General features: G+C 56.6%; 2 protein-coding genes across 6 annotated transcripts; both read right to left on the bottom strand.

Annotated features, from left to right (window-relative positions):
• Positions 1-252: 252 nt before the first annotated feature.
• PTGER1 (prostaglandin E receptor 1) lies at positions 253-3,491 on the bottom strand. 2 transcript variants are annotated; one of them, XM_016162117.2, is made up of 3 exons: positions 3,196-3,491; positions 1,322-2,292; positions 253-757 (listed from the first exon to the last, which is right to left on the bottom strand). In XM_016162117.2, the coding sequence occupies exons 1-3, from the start codon at positions 3,251-3,253 to the stop codon at positions 491-493; spliced, it is 1,296 nt and encodes a 431-aa protein (XP_016017603.2). In that variant the 5' UTR covers positions 3,254-3,491; the 3' UTR covers positions 253-490. The 2 variants fall into 2 exon arrangements, with proteins under 2 accessions (XP_016017603.2, XP_016017602.2); XM_016162116.2 differs by having other exon boundaries at positions 1,322-3,491.
• A 2,008-nt stretch (positions 3,492-5,499) lies between these two features.
• GIPC1 (GIPC PDZ domain containing family member 1) lies at positions 5,500-13,952 on the bottom strand. 4 transcript variants are annotated; one of them, XM_036234326.1, is made up of 9 exons: positions 13,748-13,827; positions 11,535-11,589; positions 9,952-10,039; positions 8,811-9,131; positions 7,938-8,123; positions 7,685-7,865; positions 6,817-6,929; positions 6,405-6,486; positions 5,500-6,274 (listed from the first exon to the last, which is right to left on the bottom strand). In XM_036234326.1, the coding sequence occupies exons 4-9, from the start codon at positions 9,096-9,098 to the stop codon at positions 6,123-6,125; spliced, it is 1,002 nt and encodes a 333-aa protein (XP_036090219.1). In that variant the 5' UTR covers positions 9,099-9,131; positions 9,952-10,039; positions 11,535-11,589; positions 13,748-13,827; the 3' UTR covers positions 5,500-6,122. The 4 variants fall into 4 exon arrangements, with proteins under 4 accessions (XP_036090219.1, XP_036090220.1, XP_016017605.1 ...); XM_036234327.1 differs by lacking the exon at positions 13,748-13,827 and adding an exon at positions 13,274-13,649; XM_016162119.2 differs by lacking the exon at positions 11,535-11,589 and having other exon boundaries at positions 13,748-13,952.
• Between the last annotated feature and the right edge of the window lie 1,440 nt (positions 13,953-15,392).

Below are 15,392 nucleotides of genomic sequence, written 5' to 3'. Positions count from 1 at the left end.
CGATGGTGGGGAGCCCGGACAGGGCCACGATGAGAGGGGCTTCAGGACTATTCAGGGATGTCGGCAATTGGAGGCTGTGATGGGGCGTGGTTTGGGGGTATGGTTTCAGAGCTGTGTTGGGGAAACTCAGGGCCATAATGGGCAAATGGCTGCGGGAGTCAGCCCTGGCAGTGGTAGGAGCAAGAAGCGCCCAACCGTCGCTCTGCTCCCTCTCAGCAGAGCTCAGGTCCTAGGGCTGTTGCGCATGCTCCTGCGGTTCCGGCTCCTCGGGCGTCCTTGCTCCCCCACGTGGCAAGTCCCAGACCTGCACCCCAGGGGAGCGCACTGTTCCTCTGCCACCCCCATGCGGTCACAGGGTGCTGCAGCACCGACGCGACACACCGCCCTGGGCTTGTCCACGAGAAGTGGCTTTATTCCCCAAAAGCTCTGCGCTGCGGACCTGGGCCCTGCCCACGGTGGTCTGGCTTAGCTGCTGTGCCTCCAGGCGCGCCTAGAAGTGGCTGAATCCACTGTACCGGGAGCTGCGCAGCGAGCTGGCTTCCCAGGCGCTCCTGGTTAGGTTCAGCTCCGCAGGACTGCCCTTGGCGCTAGCCCTCTGCGGCAGGAGGTGAAGCAGTTGGCGAAGCACGGCCTGGCGCAGCAGGATGTACACCCAGGGGTCCAGGATCTGGTTCCACGTGGCGAGGCGCACGGCCATAAACAGCGGCCGCTGCAGGGAGCTGGAGCCCCAGCCCCCCACGGCCAACACCACCAACACCTATGGGAGAAGAAGCTTGTGTGAGGGGTAGGGTGGATGTAAGAGAAGGGAACCAGCGAAAGGTGGGGCTAGGATGGATGGGAGCATGGCTAGAAGGTAAGGGGGCTGTGAGGAGAGGCAGTGCGTCACAGAGGGATAAATGGGTGTCTCCGTGTAAAGGAGCTATGGAAAGACAAACAAAGAAATAGGGCCTTAGAGGGCGGAGCAGAAGCAAAGGCCTTAATTGGGTGGGAGCTCAGTCTGGAGAACAAAGGGGCTGAAGGGGAGAAGAAAAACGGGGGTGGGGAGGCGAAAGGGGGCCAAAGAATGAAGCTTCTGGGCCTAGAGGAGTGGGGCTAGGTGGGAGGCTTGTGTGGGTTGGAGTGAACTACCAAGACCCCAAGAAGGAGATTAAGGGGATAAGGGGGGGATGTCAGAGAGAGAAGGCAAAGGGTGAGCTCTCCTGACAGGTGAAGCCTCGAGGGGCGGGAAGGGAGAGAGGACCCAGGTATCTTCAGATGAAAAGGGTAAGGCCAAGGCGTGAGCTGGAGGAAGTATGGGTGGAGGGGCGGGTGCACCCCTCACCAGGAGCGGGCTCCAGCAGATGCACGACACCACCATGATGCCTACGAGTTGGCCCACCATCTCCACGTCGTGAGCACGGGCTCTGTGTGCTGAGCCACGACCCAGGATGCCGCTGAGGCCCGCAGAGGCCGAAGCAACAGACGAGATAGACGAAGCGGAGGCTGAACGGCGTCCGTGTGCCCCCCAGTGCCGGCAGCTGTCGGGACCAGAAGTCGGGGGGCGCCTTCGAGAGTGGCGGCGCCAGCGGGCACGCAGCAGGGCTAGGCCACTGAGCATGTTGCACACCAGCGCGGCGAGCAGCGCAGCCAGGCCGAGGCCAGCGAAGAGGCCGGCGAGCAGCACCTGGCGCCAGCCGCCCGCCGGCCCCAGGCCGATGAAGCACCATGTGCCGGGGTACTGCAGCTCATAGTGGCCCACGCGCGCCAGCGGCAGCAGCGCCACGGCCAAGGCCATGGAGGCTAGGGCGGCCAGGGCAAGCCGCGTGCGGGCCACCGAGACACGCGCCGCGTGCAGCAGGGGCCGCGTGACCCCCACGCAGCGCTCCACCGCCATGCCGCAGCCCAGTAGCAGCGGGCACAGGCCAAAGAAGACCATGCAGCCGCCAAGGAAGTGGCAAGTGCCTCCAGATGGTGAGCGCCCTGCGGTGTACAGGCGCAGCACCAGTGCGCCCGGGATCACGTGGCCCACCAGGTCAGTGGCCAACAGGCTGGCGACGAACAGCAGGAAGGTGGCGGCTGAGCGGCGGCGCCGCAGGCGGCCAGAGGCCTGAGCCAGAAGCGCCAATGCCAGCACGTTGGACACAGCACCCAGCGTCATGGAGAAGATGGGCAGAGCCGGTGATGCGCCCACGAGACCCGACGACAGCCCCACCGACACGTTGGGGGCCCCAGATACCGCACACGTGGTCGCCTCGCCCTCCAGGCTCAAGTTGAGGGGCCCGCAAGGGCTCATGTCAGATGTGGGGGGTGGGGCTGGGGAGAAGAGGAGGGCAAGATGAAGCTGGCCTGGGACACACTGCCCACCGTCCCACTGAGACCAGCGGGAGGAACCCATGTCAGATCGTCAGGGCCCACTTGCCCCCATGGCAAGTCCAATGACCCTGGCTGCCCAGGTCCTGACTCCTCCGCCTCCTCTCCCTCTCCGCACCCCCTCTCTTGCCCCCAGCCTCACTCTGTCTTCACTGTCCCCTTCTCTGTCCACAGTGGTTGTCCTGGCTCCAGTTCTCCTGTCTCTGTCATAGCCTCTAGGCCTCACAGACCTACCTCCCGTTTACACCACAGCAAATTCCTGGTCGCTAGCCCCATCTGATACTGGCCCATTTCTGATCTCAGGATCCCACCTGACCCCACTACCCCATCTCTGACAGTCGTCATGTCACCCCTACTTTAGTCCCATCTTTGATGCCTACAGCCCCATCTCTGCCACTCTCTCCCCATTGTATTCTCTGCCCTCTTGGTCCCATTTATGTCCCCATGTTGCTTTCCTGTCCCCCACAGCCTCCTGTACCCACAGCTATATTCCTGTCCCCTACATTCCCATCTCTGAGCTCCACTGCTGTCTCTCACTCAGGCCCTACCCTTAACCATGGCTGCGTTGCCCTGAATGCCCCAGAGTTTCACCTCTGCCATATTCATGTTCCTGCCCCAGAGGCCTCCAGGCTGACCCAGGACTACCCATCCCTTGATACCATGGTGGTGAGGGCAGAGAGGACAAAAGTGCCCACTGGGTCACACGGGAAAGGAGGATGGACTGACAGTAAGACAGGGACAGATGGGGCTGAGAGCCAAGGAACACAGGACAGACAGAGGGAGCCACGGCCCCATCTTCCTTGCCCTCCAGCGCCACCCAAGAGCCTCGATCCCCAGCCTTCTTACCTGGTGGTGCCTGGGACATCGGGTCCCTATCGCCTGCTTCTTGGCCCCTGCTGCCCATTGCACCCACACCCGCTGTGTCTGAGCTCTCTGGCAGGCCGCTCCCTCCCTCCCTTCCTCCAGGGGCGGCTCCTCAGCTCCCTGCCTCCTCCCGCTGCCTGCTCAGGCCTCCAGGGGCCGCTAAACCCAGCGCCAGCCCACAGAGGGCCTGGGGTGGCAGAGAACCCCTCTCTGCTGCTGGCAATGGGTGGAGGCCACTCTTGGCCCCTGCCCCGTCTATGAAGAAGGGGTCTCCTAGGGAGTTGTCCTGCCCCCTCCCCCATGACCACCTCCCCCTGGCCAGGCAGGAGCACCCCCCTTCCCCTCAGGCATGGGCCTCTGGCCTGCCTCATTAATAAAGTGGATAAAATCTAAACACTGGAAAATGTGAGTGTCACGGGGGGCGGGGGAAGGTTGGGGTGGCTGCAGGGGGTTCCAGTGCCCCCACTGGGGATGCAAAGTTGAGGGTCTAGCCCTTGTGGGGGCAACAGCACCCCCTTGCCTTGCTAAAGCCTTTGCTGATGTTGGGTGGGTGGTGGTGGGCAGTGCCTTGGGTGGGCCAGCTTGGGTCAGGCCCAGCCAGGCCAAGAGACCCGCCCACTATTTACACAGGGGCTTAAAGCCTAAGGCAGGGCAGTAGGAGTCACACCCCTGGAGGGGAGGGGCAGGATGCTGAAGTGGGGCAGGGAAACCAGGACTTCCGCTGACCAGGGGACTCCTAGATCATGCTTTAGGGTGTGGTGAGTGACACATGGGACACACACATCCTAAGCCACAAAGACACCTGTGGACACACAGCTACAGCCTCATCCCTTGCCCTAAGAAGGGACATGCACAGTCTCACAATCGTATCCCCTAACACCGAGACCAGCCACCATCACAAACTGTCCCTAGCCAGCCACACCTTGGTGTCAGCCATTGTCACATAAACACACCCTGAACTCACTGAGACAGTTGCACTCCAAGCACCAGAGATGTGCCCCAAGTTACTGACTCTAACATTGACCACTTCTCTCAACACCCTAAAGTACAGTTCCCTGAGATTCTTACTGCTGAGACAGCCATATCCAAATCACCTAGGGACACCCCCTAACACTCCAAGACAAGTTAGATGGGCACACTCCACATGCCATGGAGTGGCAACCACTGGACATTCCGAGACCTAGCTGGTCGCTCCCTACCGGGGAAACAGGAATATCCAGACACACATGCTCATGGCCCTGTAATCCCACAGCCACACTCCATGCAGAGACACTGCCAGTTACATCCACGAACACCCTGGCATACAGACAGACAGTCATCATGTCTCGTTCCCTCGAGAGTTATAGCCCTCAATACGGTCACAGAATGTCAGCACTGATCCAGTCCTACTCTGCACTGAAACACACCGCACCCTTCAAACTGGAGCTACCAGCAGGCACGGGAAGCACCTACAGGTGCCCAGGAATTTTCAGAGTAACCCTGATGATGACTTCCACCCCTACCCTACCCAAGAACACAGCTACAGGCTGAGTATGCATCCCCTGCCCAGTGGACCCCCTCCCCCACTGGCTGCCCTGTGGATGTGGGGAGCAGGCTGGACTCACACTTTCCCTCTCAGCTCACCCCCAAACATTCCTGCAGGGATCTCTGGCCTGGCTGGCTCCCCTCCCTTCAGTCTTGGCTCTCCCTCCAGGTCTGGCCAGGATCCCAACCCCCCTTCTTTGATCTCCCTCAATCCTCAGGGATGAAGCGGGTTGTCAAAACAAGCAGGCCCAATTTATGTCCAGAGCATGGTGTGACCCGCCATGGATGCCTTCAGATCCTGCACATCTAGTTAGCCAGGGTAGGGGCCCCATCGTGACTGCTCCCTCAGCTTCAGGGGTGAACTCTTTCCCATAGCACTTGCTTCAGCAGGCCCAAGGCTCCATTTGGGCCTCCATCTTTTTCCATGCCAGGCCTCCATGTCTCCTGGCCCTGAGGCTCCCAACCCTAGGCTGTAGCCAGCAGGCTCATGTCCACTGTTCACATCAACCTGGAGTGCTGGAAGGCCTCGTTCGAAAGGGAGCAAGTCTTGAACCCTCAGTAGACCAAGAAGCTCCAGCCTTGCCTGGAGGCCTGGTGGCCCACAGCCAGGAGCCTCATCAGGCGGAACGGGTAGAAGGAGGGTGGGTGGCCCAGGCCAGCTCCTAATTCAATTTGGGGCTCAAGTAGAATAGATTTCAGCTGCTACATTCCTCCCCAGCCTGGGTCCGCCCCACGCTCCCACCCCAGTCACCAGACAGGTCCAACAGCAGATAGAGTCTTTATGTTCCAGACAGCAAATTCAGATACAAAAGGCCACCGCCATCTTCTCTCTTGCCCTGTCTGTCAGGGGCTGGGCCAAGGGAGACACGGTGGGTTGGGGAGGTTGGGGGTTCACAGCAGACTTGTGTTTCAAATGTGGAGGTAGGGGGCTCCTCTGGAGTGGGCAGTGGAAGGGGAGGGTAGTATTGCATTTGCTGAAGGGGGATACCCCCACTTTTGGATTCCCTGCATCAGGAAACCAGGGAGGCCAGGACTCCCAAATAGAACCTGAGGTCCCAGGGAGACAGAGGGACCAGTTTGGCAGCTGATGTGGAAAGTGTTGGGGACAGGGGCTGGCTGCCCGATCTGGCTAGTCCCTCCCTGCGCCTGCTCCAGATGAGGTAGGTGGGGAACAGGGCAAGGAGGACAGCTAGGGACCCCAGCCAGGCTGGGAACCAGGGAGGGGGTGGTACCAATTGGAGTGGGGCAGGGGCTCTGCCCCACCTCCGCGCTGCCCTGTCCTGGGGCTGCTGGGCCAGGCCTGAGCTGGATACTGGCTGTGGTGTTCCCACCCCAGGGACTCACACCAGGCTGGGCTCAGGCCATCACAAGGTCCAGTGGGAGGCTTAGTAACGGCCAACCTTGGCATCTCCAATGGCACCCCAGACATCAAAGACAAATTCATCAGGGAAGGCGAAGTCACCAAGCCGCTCATCCAGGGCCTCGGCCAGCTCATCTGGGTTCCTCTTGTCCTTCCCAAGTTCCACCATGGTGGCCGCTGGGGGTAGTGGGGAGCAGAATGGAGGCACAGATGGCAGAGGCGCTCAGGGTAGACCCAGCCCGCAGGACGTGGAAACCTCCTCCCGCAGACTGCCACCCCTACCCAGATCCCGGTGCCACCCACTCACCCAGCTCTGTGTCCCTGATGCCCATGTAACTCTCCAGCAGGTCATCTACTTTCTCAATCGCCTTCTCCTCAAAGGCTGAGGGCTTGGAAGGAGGGGGGAGAGGAGAAACAGCAGCATCATAATAATGTGAATGTAACTATAATCGTATTTACTAAGTGCCAGGTCTCTTTAAGTCACTTTATGTATATTAACCTACAGTTTATCTTCAAGACAACCCTGACAGTGTCAGTATTACTATCCTCCCATTTTACAGACAAGGAAAGTGAGGCTCCCTTGCCCAAAAAAGGTCCCAGAGCTGGGAGGAGGCAGAGGTGGATTTGAATCCAGTGCCTGGAGCCCCTCAGCTAACAGGTGGCGCTGCCGCCTATGAATGTGCAGGGAAGTGGGGCTGGAGTCCTGCTGGAACACTCACCAGATCCTCTACCGTGGCAGGGCCCCGCGATCGGAGCCGGAGGGTCCCTCGGCCAGTGCCCAGCTGGGGGCCAGAGCCAGGGCGGCCACCCGCTGAACGCATGCTGATCATGTCTGTGGGAGCCAGGGGAGGGGTGAAGGTGGGGAAAGCCCAATTCCAGCCTGTTCTGGGCAGGAACCCAGGCATCCTGGACTTAGATACTCCCCCCCCACCTTCTCTAAGCTCCTGTAGGATCCATGAAGAGTTGGGAGCTGAGGTGATTCCAGGAGGGCACGGCCCCTGACTCAGCCTTGCCGTGGATGGGAAGGGACACCCAGGGGCTGGGAACGGAAAAGGCTGCAAGGGAGACCAGAAGGGGCCACATCTGTACCCAGGGCCCTAGGGATAGGAAGGGGGTGGAGCCTCAGTTACTAGCTACTCTCCCCAAGGCCAAAGAGGTATAGTTGCTGGGCCAAAGATCAGCCCTATCTGCCTGGGAAAGTGTTTCAGAGTCTCCCACCCTCACTCCCACCCCAGGGGGCCTCCAGCCCATTCCTGAGAGTTAGTGAAGCCAGACAGAAAAGTGGGGAGGCTGGCACAGAGCAGCCAAGCCTGGCTTCTCAGGGCCAGGGGAACTGGCCAGGGTTGGGGGCGCTTGGCTGGGCTAATGGCTCTTGGAAGCTGGGTGTGGGGGCAACTTCCTCCTTGCCCTAACCCTCCTCTCAGGCTGGGCAGAGAGCCAGCACCCCCTCCCCAAGGCAGGGCGGAGCTGCCCCTTTCAAATTGTCAGCTGGGTTTGGGTGCCACCTGCTGGCGGCCCCTGGCACTGCAGCCTGGACTGAAGTAAACAGGGTGATGATAGTGCTTGGTACAGGCAGTGGCCCCTCACCAAAAGCCTTGCGGGGCTCCGTGAGCTTCAGTGTGAAGGTGCGGCCTCGGGGCAGTTCCTTGAGCAGCCGGGCCACCTCATAGTGCCGGCAGCCCAGCAGGCTCTGTCCATTGATGGCCTCGATCATGTCACCCACGCTGATGAGCTGGATGTGGTCGATTACACTGCCCTCCTTGATCCGCTGTGGGGGAGAGGGGTTGTCAGTCCCATGGCTCCGCCCCTGGGGCCTATGGCCTGCCCTAACCTCAGGCACCTTGATGAAGGCATAGCCTGCCCCGTTGTCCGTGATGGTGAGCCCCAGCGCCTCCTCCGACTTGAACACCTCCACCTCTTTGCGCTGCCCCTTGACATGGGCGAAGATGAAGTCCTCCAGCCCAATCTGTCCCCCGAGGAGCTTGTCCATGTCCACTTTATGGGTATTGAGAGTACAGAACATCACCTGCAGAGGTGGGAAACACTCAACCCTCACCTTCCCTCCCTCATACTTTGCAAACCCACCTAAGGGGGAAGAAGGGAAGTCAGGAAAGGCGTGTGGATTCCCACCCCAGTGGGTGACCACCCTTGGCACCAGGGACGGGCCCCTACTGGGATGTCAGCTTTGCTAGGACTAGGATTTCTGTTCTAGCAAAAACTCCCAGCTGGTTCCAGGCATAGAGCCTGGCCCACTGTGGGGGTCCAGTAAATGCTTGTAGAATTAATGAAGGGGCACAGATACCCACCCACTTGGCCTACTGAGACCCCTGCAGCTACTTTTTGCGCAATCCCACTTCTGGGCTCTCTTCCTTCAGCACCCAAAGTCCTTGGGGTCAGGCCTTCCTATGCATTACGTAGAACTGAGTCTTGCATTTGACCTCCAGCCCCCACAATCCACTGGAGAACAAGGCTCTTAATGAATGTTGAAAATGTAGCATCCAGTCCTGGCCAACAGTTCTCATAATCTACTGGGGCAAAGGCTTCCCAATGCCCAATGGGAACTCAACATTCAGCCTTGGCCTCCAGTTCCTAATTCACTGGGGCACAGGCCTCAGCACCTGCAGCTTTGGCACTTGAGCCTCAGCTCAAGACCAGGATGCACACCAGGCCTCTAAGCCCACCATCAAGGCCCCCGGTACCCTTTGATGGGTACCTCAGCAACTGGCAGCCGGAAGGCCTCAGCGATCTTGCTGTACAGCTCCTTGACGTTGGTAAAGCCCTCGATGCGGCCAGTGGGACTGCCGTGGGCCAGCTGGGTGTGGAACACGAGGCGGGGCCGCAGGGCCGGGGGAGGAGGGGGCAAGCCCATTTGGGGCCCCCCTGCTCCACCTCCACCCAGGGGCCCAGGCTCCCCCACGCCCAGCCCACCTCGGCCTGGCTCAGCTTCCTCATTTTCCACCAGAGGCGGCGCCTTTTTCCGCCGCCCCAGTCCCAGCGGCATGAGCAATGGAAAGAGGGGTTGCGTCCAGAAGATCTGCAGGGTGGGAAAGTGGGCTCAGGGCCTGGGCAATGGCCCTGGGCTGCCTCTCCCCACCATTAGCACTCTATTGGCCCAACAACATATCAAGAGAACAGATTGGCCTCAGTTCAGATCCAGTCCCAGAACTTCTACACTCATACAGAAGTAATAACAGCAGCTAATATCTCTTAGGACCCCACACTAACTGTTCTGTGACCTTACTTAATCCTCATGCCACATCATGATGTAGGGATCATATATGTTATGCTATGATTATGCCCGTTTAACAGATAAGACGATGGAGGCTCAGAGAAGTTAAATTCCTCTTTTTCTATAGGTCACAATCATTAGTGCTGTGTGCAAAAAATTTCTGACTCTCCCTTCAAAGCACATAGGCAGATGGCACATACTGACCTACTTATCACTGGGCAGAGAGAGTTCTGGTCAATGAGATGTGAGAGAAAGTAACATATGACATTTCTGGACTGAAGCATTTAATTACTGGAGCAAGAGCCTCCAGAGGTCTATTTCTCCCTGGCGGGGGTGACCAGCCATATTTGACATGGGCCTAAGATGCTTGGTTTACCAACAGCGACATTCTATTCACCTGGCTAGGTTGTGGTGAGGACCAAATTATGCCACACTATATTTTTCTGTGTAAATGGGACTTCTTGCTCCCTCCTTTATACCACCTCTTCCGGGCATTGTCCTGGATTCAGTTGAGTCCAGTGGGCTGCACTCATCCTTATACATGCATTCATTCACTCACTAATTCATTCATCTATTCCCCAATATCTCTTCTAGTATAACCTGGTCCAGCTCCACCATCACTCACCTAGACTAGTTCAGCTACCTCCTTCGGGTCTTCTGGCTTCTGCTCTTGCCCCCCACCGTCTCTTATCAACACAGCAGCCAGAGTGATCCTGTAAAATATTAAGCCATGTCACATCTATTCTCTGCTCTGACCTCTCCGTGGGCTCCTAACATCCTCCCCTGGGCACACAGGACCCCAAAGACCTGCCCCCATCACCTGCCTGCCCTCATCGCCTGCCCCTCTCTCCCCCTCCTTCCCTCCCTCCCTCCAGTCATATAGGCCTTGTCCCTGTTTCTCCAACATACCAGGCACAGTCCAGCCTCAGGGCCTTTGCACTAGCTGTGGCCCCTGGTATCCACACAACTCACTCTCTCACCTCTTTCAGGTGGAAAATATATTTCATTGTTTTCCAAAAGGGCAAGGACTTTTGTCTGTCTTATTCATACCCATATTCTCAGTGCAGAGAACAGTGCCTGGCACATAGCAGGTGCTCAATACTTGTTGAATAATGAATGGATGAATGAATGATCCTAATACTCATCAGCCCACCAGTCCCTGTGCCTGGCTCTGGGGAGACAAAGGGACACAGGATGTAGTCTCTGCCCTCAAGAGGGCCTTGTCTCTTCAGCAAAAGCACACGCCCCACCTCACTGATCCCCAATCCCTTGCTTCCTGGTATAGTGCTGGACACAGGGCAGGTGCTTCATCTAGCCACGGAGACAGGGATTGCAACTCACTCACCTTTCTGTGTTTTTTTTTTTTTTTCCCACTCCCTTCATAATCAATGATGAATACCTTTTAATACATTTATTAACCATTCAGATTTACCCTTTTGTGACTTGCCTATTTAAGACTTTGCCCAATTCAAAAAAAAATTTTTTAATTGCACAGCCTGTCTTTTTTCTTATTGACTTGTGGGAACTCTTTATATATTTTGGTTATTAATACTATCTGTTCTGAATATAGTCTATTATTGGTTATCTCTACTGATAGTGCCCATCACTAGATCTAGCACACAGTAGGCACTCACTGAATATTTGACAAAAAATAAATTCTAGATGAATAAGCCAATACTGCCTCCTCAAATTATTTCATTACACTCAATAGTACTTAAAAAAAAAAAAAAAAAAACACAACTCTCATCATCCCCTCCCCTAATCCCCCTCTCCCACCACACACTGGGAGGCAGGATGCCAAGAACATGAGTCTGGAATCTAGCTTCATTGCTTAAAAGCTGTGTGGCCTTGGACAAATATCTTAAGCTCTCTGAGTTCTAAGGAAATCATACATATGCCTGGAACAGTTCCTGGCACACACACACACAATATAAGGGTTCCATAAATGTTGGAGATTATTACCATTTCTATCTATAAATATAGAAGATACTTCCTCTTTTTCTCAGGACTCCTACATCTTGATCACCGATTCCCAACCTCCTTATTCTCTCTGCCCACACTCACTGCCCTGGTTTAGGCTGGGTGTTGTGTCCTTGCTTGCAGGGGTGAGGGATATAACAGTGGTGAGGAAGGTGGTGATTAATGAATTTGCCTTCCAGGCCAGAAGAGGCAGGGTGGCCTGGGTTCGAATCCCACCCCGCGGCTTACCAGCTGCGTGGCCATAGGCAAGTCACTTCATTTGACAGGGCCTCAGTTTCCCCATCTGAAAAATGGGCAGAAGTACTGTCTTTCAGTGCTTACGGGGATTTAAAGAGATTATGCATGTAACCTGCTTAGCACTTTGCCTGACATTCAATTTACGTAAGTTGTTATTTTATTATCATTATTATATTGCCTCCTCCCTGCCCTGCCTAGAATATGCCATCCCCTCTACCCAACAGGACCTACTCTAGGCCACTTCCTCCAGGCAGCCTCCCAGGCTTGCCCCTGCCTACTGGAACCACCCCTGTAGTCCAGACAGCTCAGGCCCATGAACTTAATTACATGTTGCCCTGGCAGAACGCTTGTCTTCCAGTCTTAGGCTGTTATTTAACTTCGTGTCTCTATTTTAAAATGTAAACCAGATCGCATCACTCCCCTGCCTCAAATCCTACAATAGTTTTCCACCTGATGGAGAAAAAGCTTCAAACTTCTTAATGTAACACCCAGACTCCTGCAGAATCATGGCTTTGGCTGCATCTCCTGCCCCAGCCACTCTATTCCAAACCCAGTCCAGCCTCAGAGGCTTTGCCCTGGCTTTATCCCCTGCCTGATCTTTACAGGGCTGGCTCCTTTTTGCCATTAAGGCCTTGGCTCCAAAGTCAACTCCACCGAAAGCACCCCCTTCCCCAGAGTTTCTATCATGCCGCCCCCTCATATTTTATTCATAGTACTTATCGCCAACTGCAGGTTTCTTCATTTACTTGTTAGCTTGTTTGTTGCTTGTTTCCCCCACTAGAATGGCAGCTCCCCAAGAGCAAGGATTTTTGTCTTGTTCACTACTGAATCCTCTGTGCCAAAAATAGGTCCTGGCACAGAGTAGGTACTCAATAAATATTTGTATGAATGACCATATCTTATGTCCTCATTCTGACTGCTCTCTGAGCCCCCAAATCCTCAGATCATGCCTGCTGTGGAGCTGCGAACTGCCATCTTACCCCATGTTCCCAGGCTCTCCTCAAACCTGAAGACAGGGTGGGAGAAAAGGAGTTTCAGCCTGGGCATAGAGCAGGTAAGCTGGAACTCCAACATCCCCACCTTCTCTTCCTTCCCTGGGAAGGGCCTGAAACTTAGCAACCCCACAGACACACAGAATGGCAGTGGGGGCGGGGAGCAGGAAGTGGGAAGGGGGTTCCTCGGAGCTGACATAAACTCGAGGGGAGACACCACACCCAGGCTCCCCTTTCCCAGGGTAATGCTTTGGAGAGAAAGGCGGGAGGCCTCTGATTCAGTCTTGAAAAACCGGCTCCTGGGTGTTTCCAGGGAGAACGCCTACCCTGCCTGCCTACAGTGCCTGCGTTGGCTGAGGCTTCCAAGGAGGGCCCGGCAGGCACAGGACCCCAGCATCCTGGCCCCCTGCCTATCTTCCCTGAAGATGTCACTCTCGTCTCGGGGCACAGGTACTCTAGCGTTCCAGTTCAGGGGAGAAGGAACATGGGGCAACTTATTCTTTGAGTGTCTGGTGACTTCTGGGGAGGGGGTAGTAGGGGAGAAGCAAAGACCAGCAGGTGTGACCTAGATGGTATGTATAGCGTGCGCGTAGGGGAGAGGTGGGGGTTTGGCCGTCAGTGTAGCAGGCGGAGGAGCTGTTCAGGAACGTCTCAGCCATGGAGTCACTGGCCATGCAGTCTAGTGGCTAAGACTCCAGGTCTGGCCTCTGCGGTTTGAATTCCAGATCAGCCTCTTACTAGCGGTGTAGCCTTGGGTAAGTCACTCCACCTCTCTGGATCTGTTGCTTCACTCCTAAAAGAAGTGACAGCACTTTCCATGAGGTGTTTAAATTCAACGATCTGCATGGTAAATACCTGACAAGGAAGTGTTCAGTTAATGCCAGTCGGGGTGATTTTTTCATTGTTATTATCGGGACCTCGGTCTTTCTCAGGTCGCCCTTTCCCAGGCCCTAGAAGATTGGGATGCGGCCAGCTCCGGGGAAGTGCCCGGATAGGGCTCAGAAATACCAACCCCGCGCCTGTGCCGGCCCAGGCCGGGGCTGTCCAGAGGGGTGCAGGGGGCAGGGGTACGGCTGGAGACCCTATCTGCGCGGCGGAGGCGTTGGCCCCCTATCCCCAGCGGGAAGGGAGGCGCCCGGCTGAGAAGGGGCCTCGGGCATCCCCTCACCCAGCCTGGACCTACATCAGAGTCTCGCCCGCGGTGAAACTCACCTGCGCTGCCGCCGCCCTGCGCGCGCCCAACTCGGCCCTCCGCAAACTCTGGCCCGGGCCTCTCCCGCAGCCGCGGCCAGCGGGCGGGGCGGGTGCCCGCACTCGACCAATCAGGAGCGGCCGCCCAGAGCTCGCGGCCAATCCTCGCCTCGCCTTGCCAGGTCGGGTGGACTCCACGGTAACATTCCAGAGGGATCCCTCCGCCTCGCCGGCTCTTCCCGACACCCCACGCCGCGGCGCAGTGGACCTTCCCACCCCGCCTAAGCCTCGGTGGGCTGTACCACCGTAGGGCTGCGGAGGGGGGAGCTGCGGCTGGGCCCAGGCCAATCGCGGGGAAGAAAGGAGACGAGCGGCCAATGGGAAGCTGGTGGCCCTGGACCACGTGCTGTTGGTCGATTGTTGGTCTCAGAGGTCCCGAATGGTAAGGGACGGGGAGCTGGCTGTGGTACTCAGGTGACGGAGGTTGAATTTCGGGGAGAGGATGCGAACCCCCGTCATCTGGAAAAGCGGACCCTTTAGGAGACATGGGAAGGAGCTGAGGGCAGCCCCTAAGCCAGTCCTCTGCCAGGCCTGCCCCTGCCCAAGCCCAGCCATCTTCAGAACAGATAAAAAGCTGCATTCATTCCAGGCTGGCGGTGGGGGGTGGGGGGGATGATCGAGATGAATAGGGAGGGTCCCGAGCGTCCCTGTTTCCTGGGGTGTACAATGGACAAGGGCATTCATTCATTCATTCATTCACTCATCAAATATTTAGTGTGCCCCTGCTTGGTGCCAGGCTTTGTCCTATCTCTATAAGCTGAATGTGCTCCTAGTAGAGGGAACAGCGTGTGCAAAAGCCTGGAGGCAGGACAGAGAGATACAGCTAGTGTCTCTTTGGGATAGTGCAATATCGTAGGAGATAGCAAAAGGGTGCAATGGAACGAATGACAAGGGCGAGACTGCCTGTTTCCTTCTTGGTTAGACCAGCAAATATTTATTGAGCACATACTATGTGTATCCACACAACCCAAACCTCTGCCCTCAGGAAGCTGATCTTTAATGAGTCTGTCTCCTCTATCTGACTGTGTGTACACGCCACCCTCCCACCCCGTCCACACCGCGGGGCACAGAGCACACATGTGTGGATGAAAGGACCAGGTAATCTCACTATCTCTGGGTTTGTCTTGTAATTTCTAAGGTAGGAGCAGATCCAAGAAACAAAGATGCAAACGCACCTCTAAAAGTCCAGGACACTCAGTTCCCAGGACAGGTGATATTTCCTTGTTCTAGTTCAAAACCGGCCACTCGGGCAGCTGGGGTTAGATCAGGATTTCACTGTGTGTTCTGGGAACTGTAGTTCTTGGAGTCCTCTAACTGTTGCGACCTTGCTCAGGCCTCAATGCTGGGTCTTTACATTCCCCATGGTGACCTGCTGTGCATCCCAGCCCCACTAGGGCCAGCGGAGGGGTGAGGTGAAAGGCAAGAGTGGGCCCTGAGGCCTCCTGCTGAAGCTGCTGAGGGCTGCCCAGCAAGGCCCCACCCAGCTGGCAAACATTGAGGTTGCCATGGCAACAGGTTCAGCTATTGTCCTTATCTTCCTGTTTTGCTGACCTCTGCCACCCCCAATGAGTGATCAGTTGCTTCAGCTGGGCCAGTGCCCTCTGTG

Source organism: Rousettus aegyptiacus, unplaced genomic scaffold (genome assembly GCF_014176215.1).
Source record: "Rousettus aegyptiacus isolate mRouAeg1 unplaced genomic scaffold, mRouAeg1.p scaffold_m13_p_16, whole genome shotgun sequence".
NCBI lineage: Eukaryota > Metazoa > Chordata > Mammalia > Chiroptera > Pteropodidae > Rousettus > Rousettus aegyptiacus.
The sequence above is the reverse complement of the archived record's forward strand: the minus strand, read 5'-3'. Positions and strand labels throughout refer to the sequence as shown.

What these genes read in the sequence shown, in the direction of transcription:
- PTGER1 (XM_016162116.2), bottom strand. Translation starts at nt 2,374, where the DNA reads ATGGGTTCCTCCCGCTGGTCTCAGTGGGACGGTGGGCAGTGTGTCCCA. An exon ending in TCTGCTGGAGCCCGCTCCTG is followed by an intron (nt 758 to 1,321) that starts GTGAGGGGTGCA and finishes CTTCTCCCATAG; the next exon opens with GTGTTGGTGGTGTTGGCCGT.
- GIPC1 (XM_016162119.2), bottom strand. Translation starts at nt 9,098, where the DNA reads ATGCCGCTGGGACTGGGGCGGCGGAAAAAGGCGCCGCCTCTGGTGGAA. An exon ending in TCCGGCTGCCAGTTGCTGAG is followed by an intron (nt 8,124 to 8,810) that starts GTACCCATCAAA and finishes CCACCTCTGCAG; the next exon opens with GTGATGTTCTGTACTCTCAA. An exon ending in CAGGCTATGCCTTCATCAAG is followed by an intron (nt 7,866 to 7,937) that starts GTGCCTGAGGTT and finishes TCTCCCCCACAG; the next exon opens with CGGATCAAGGAGGGCAGTGT.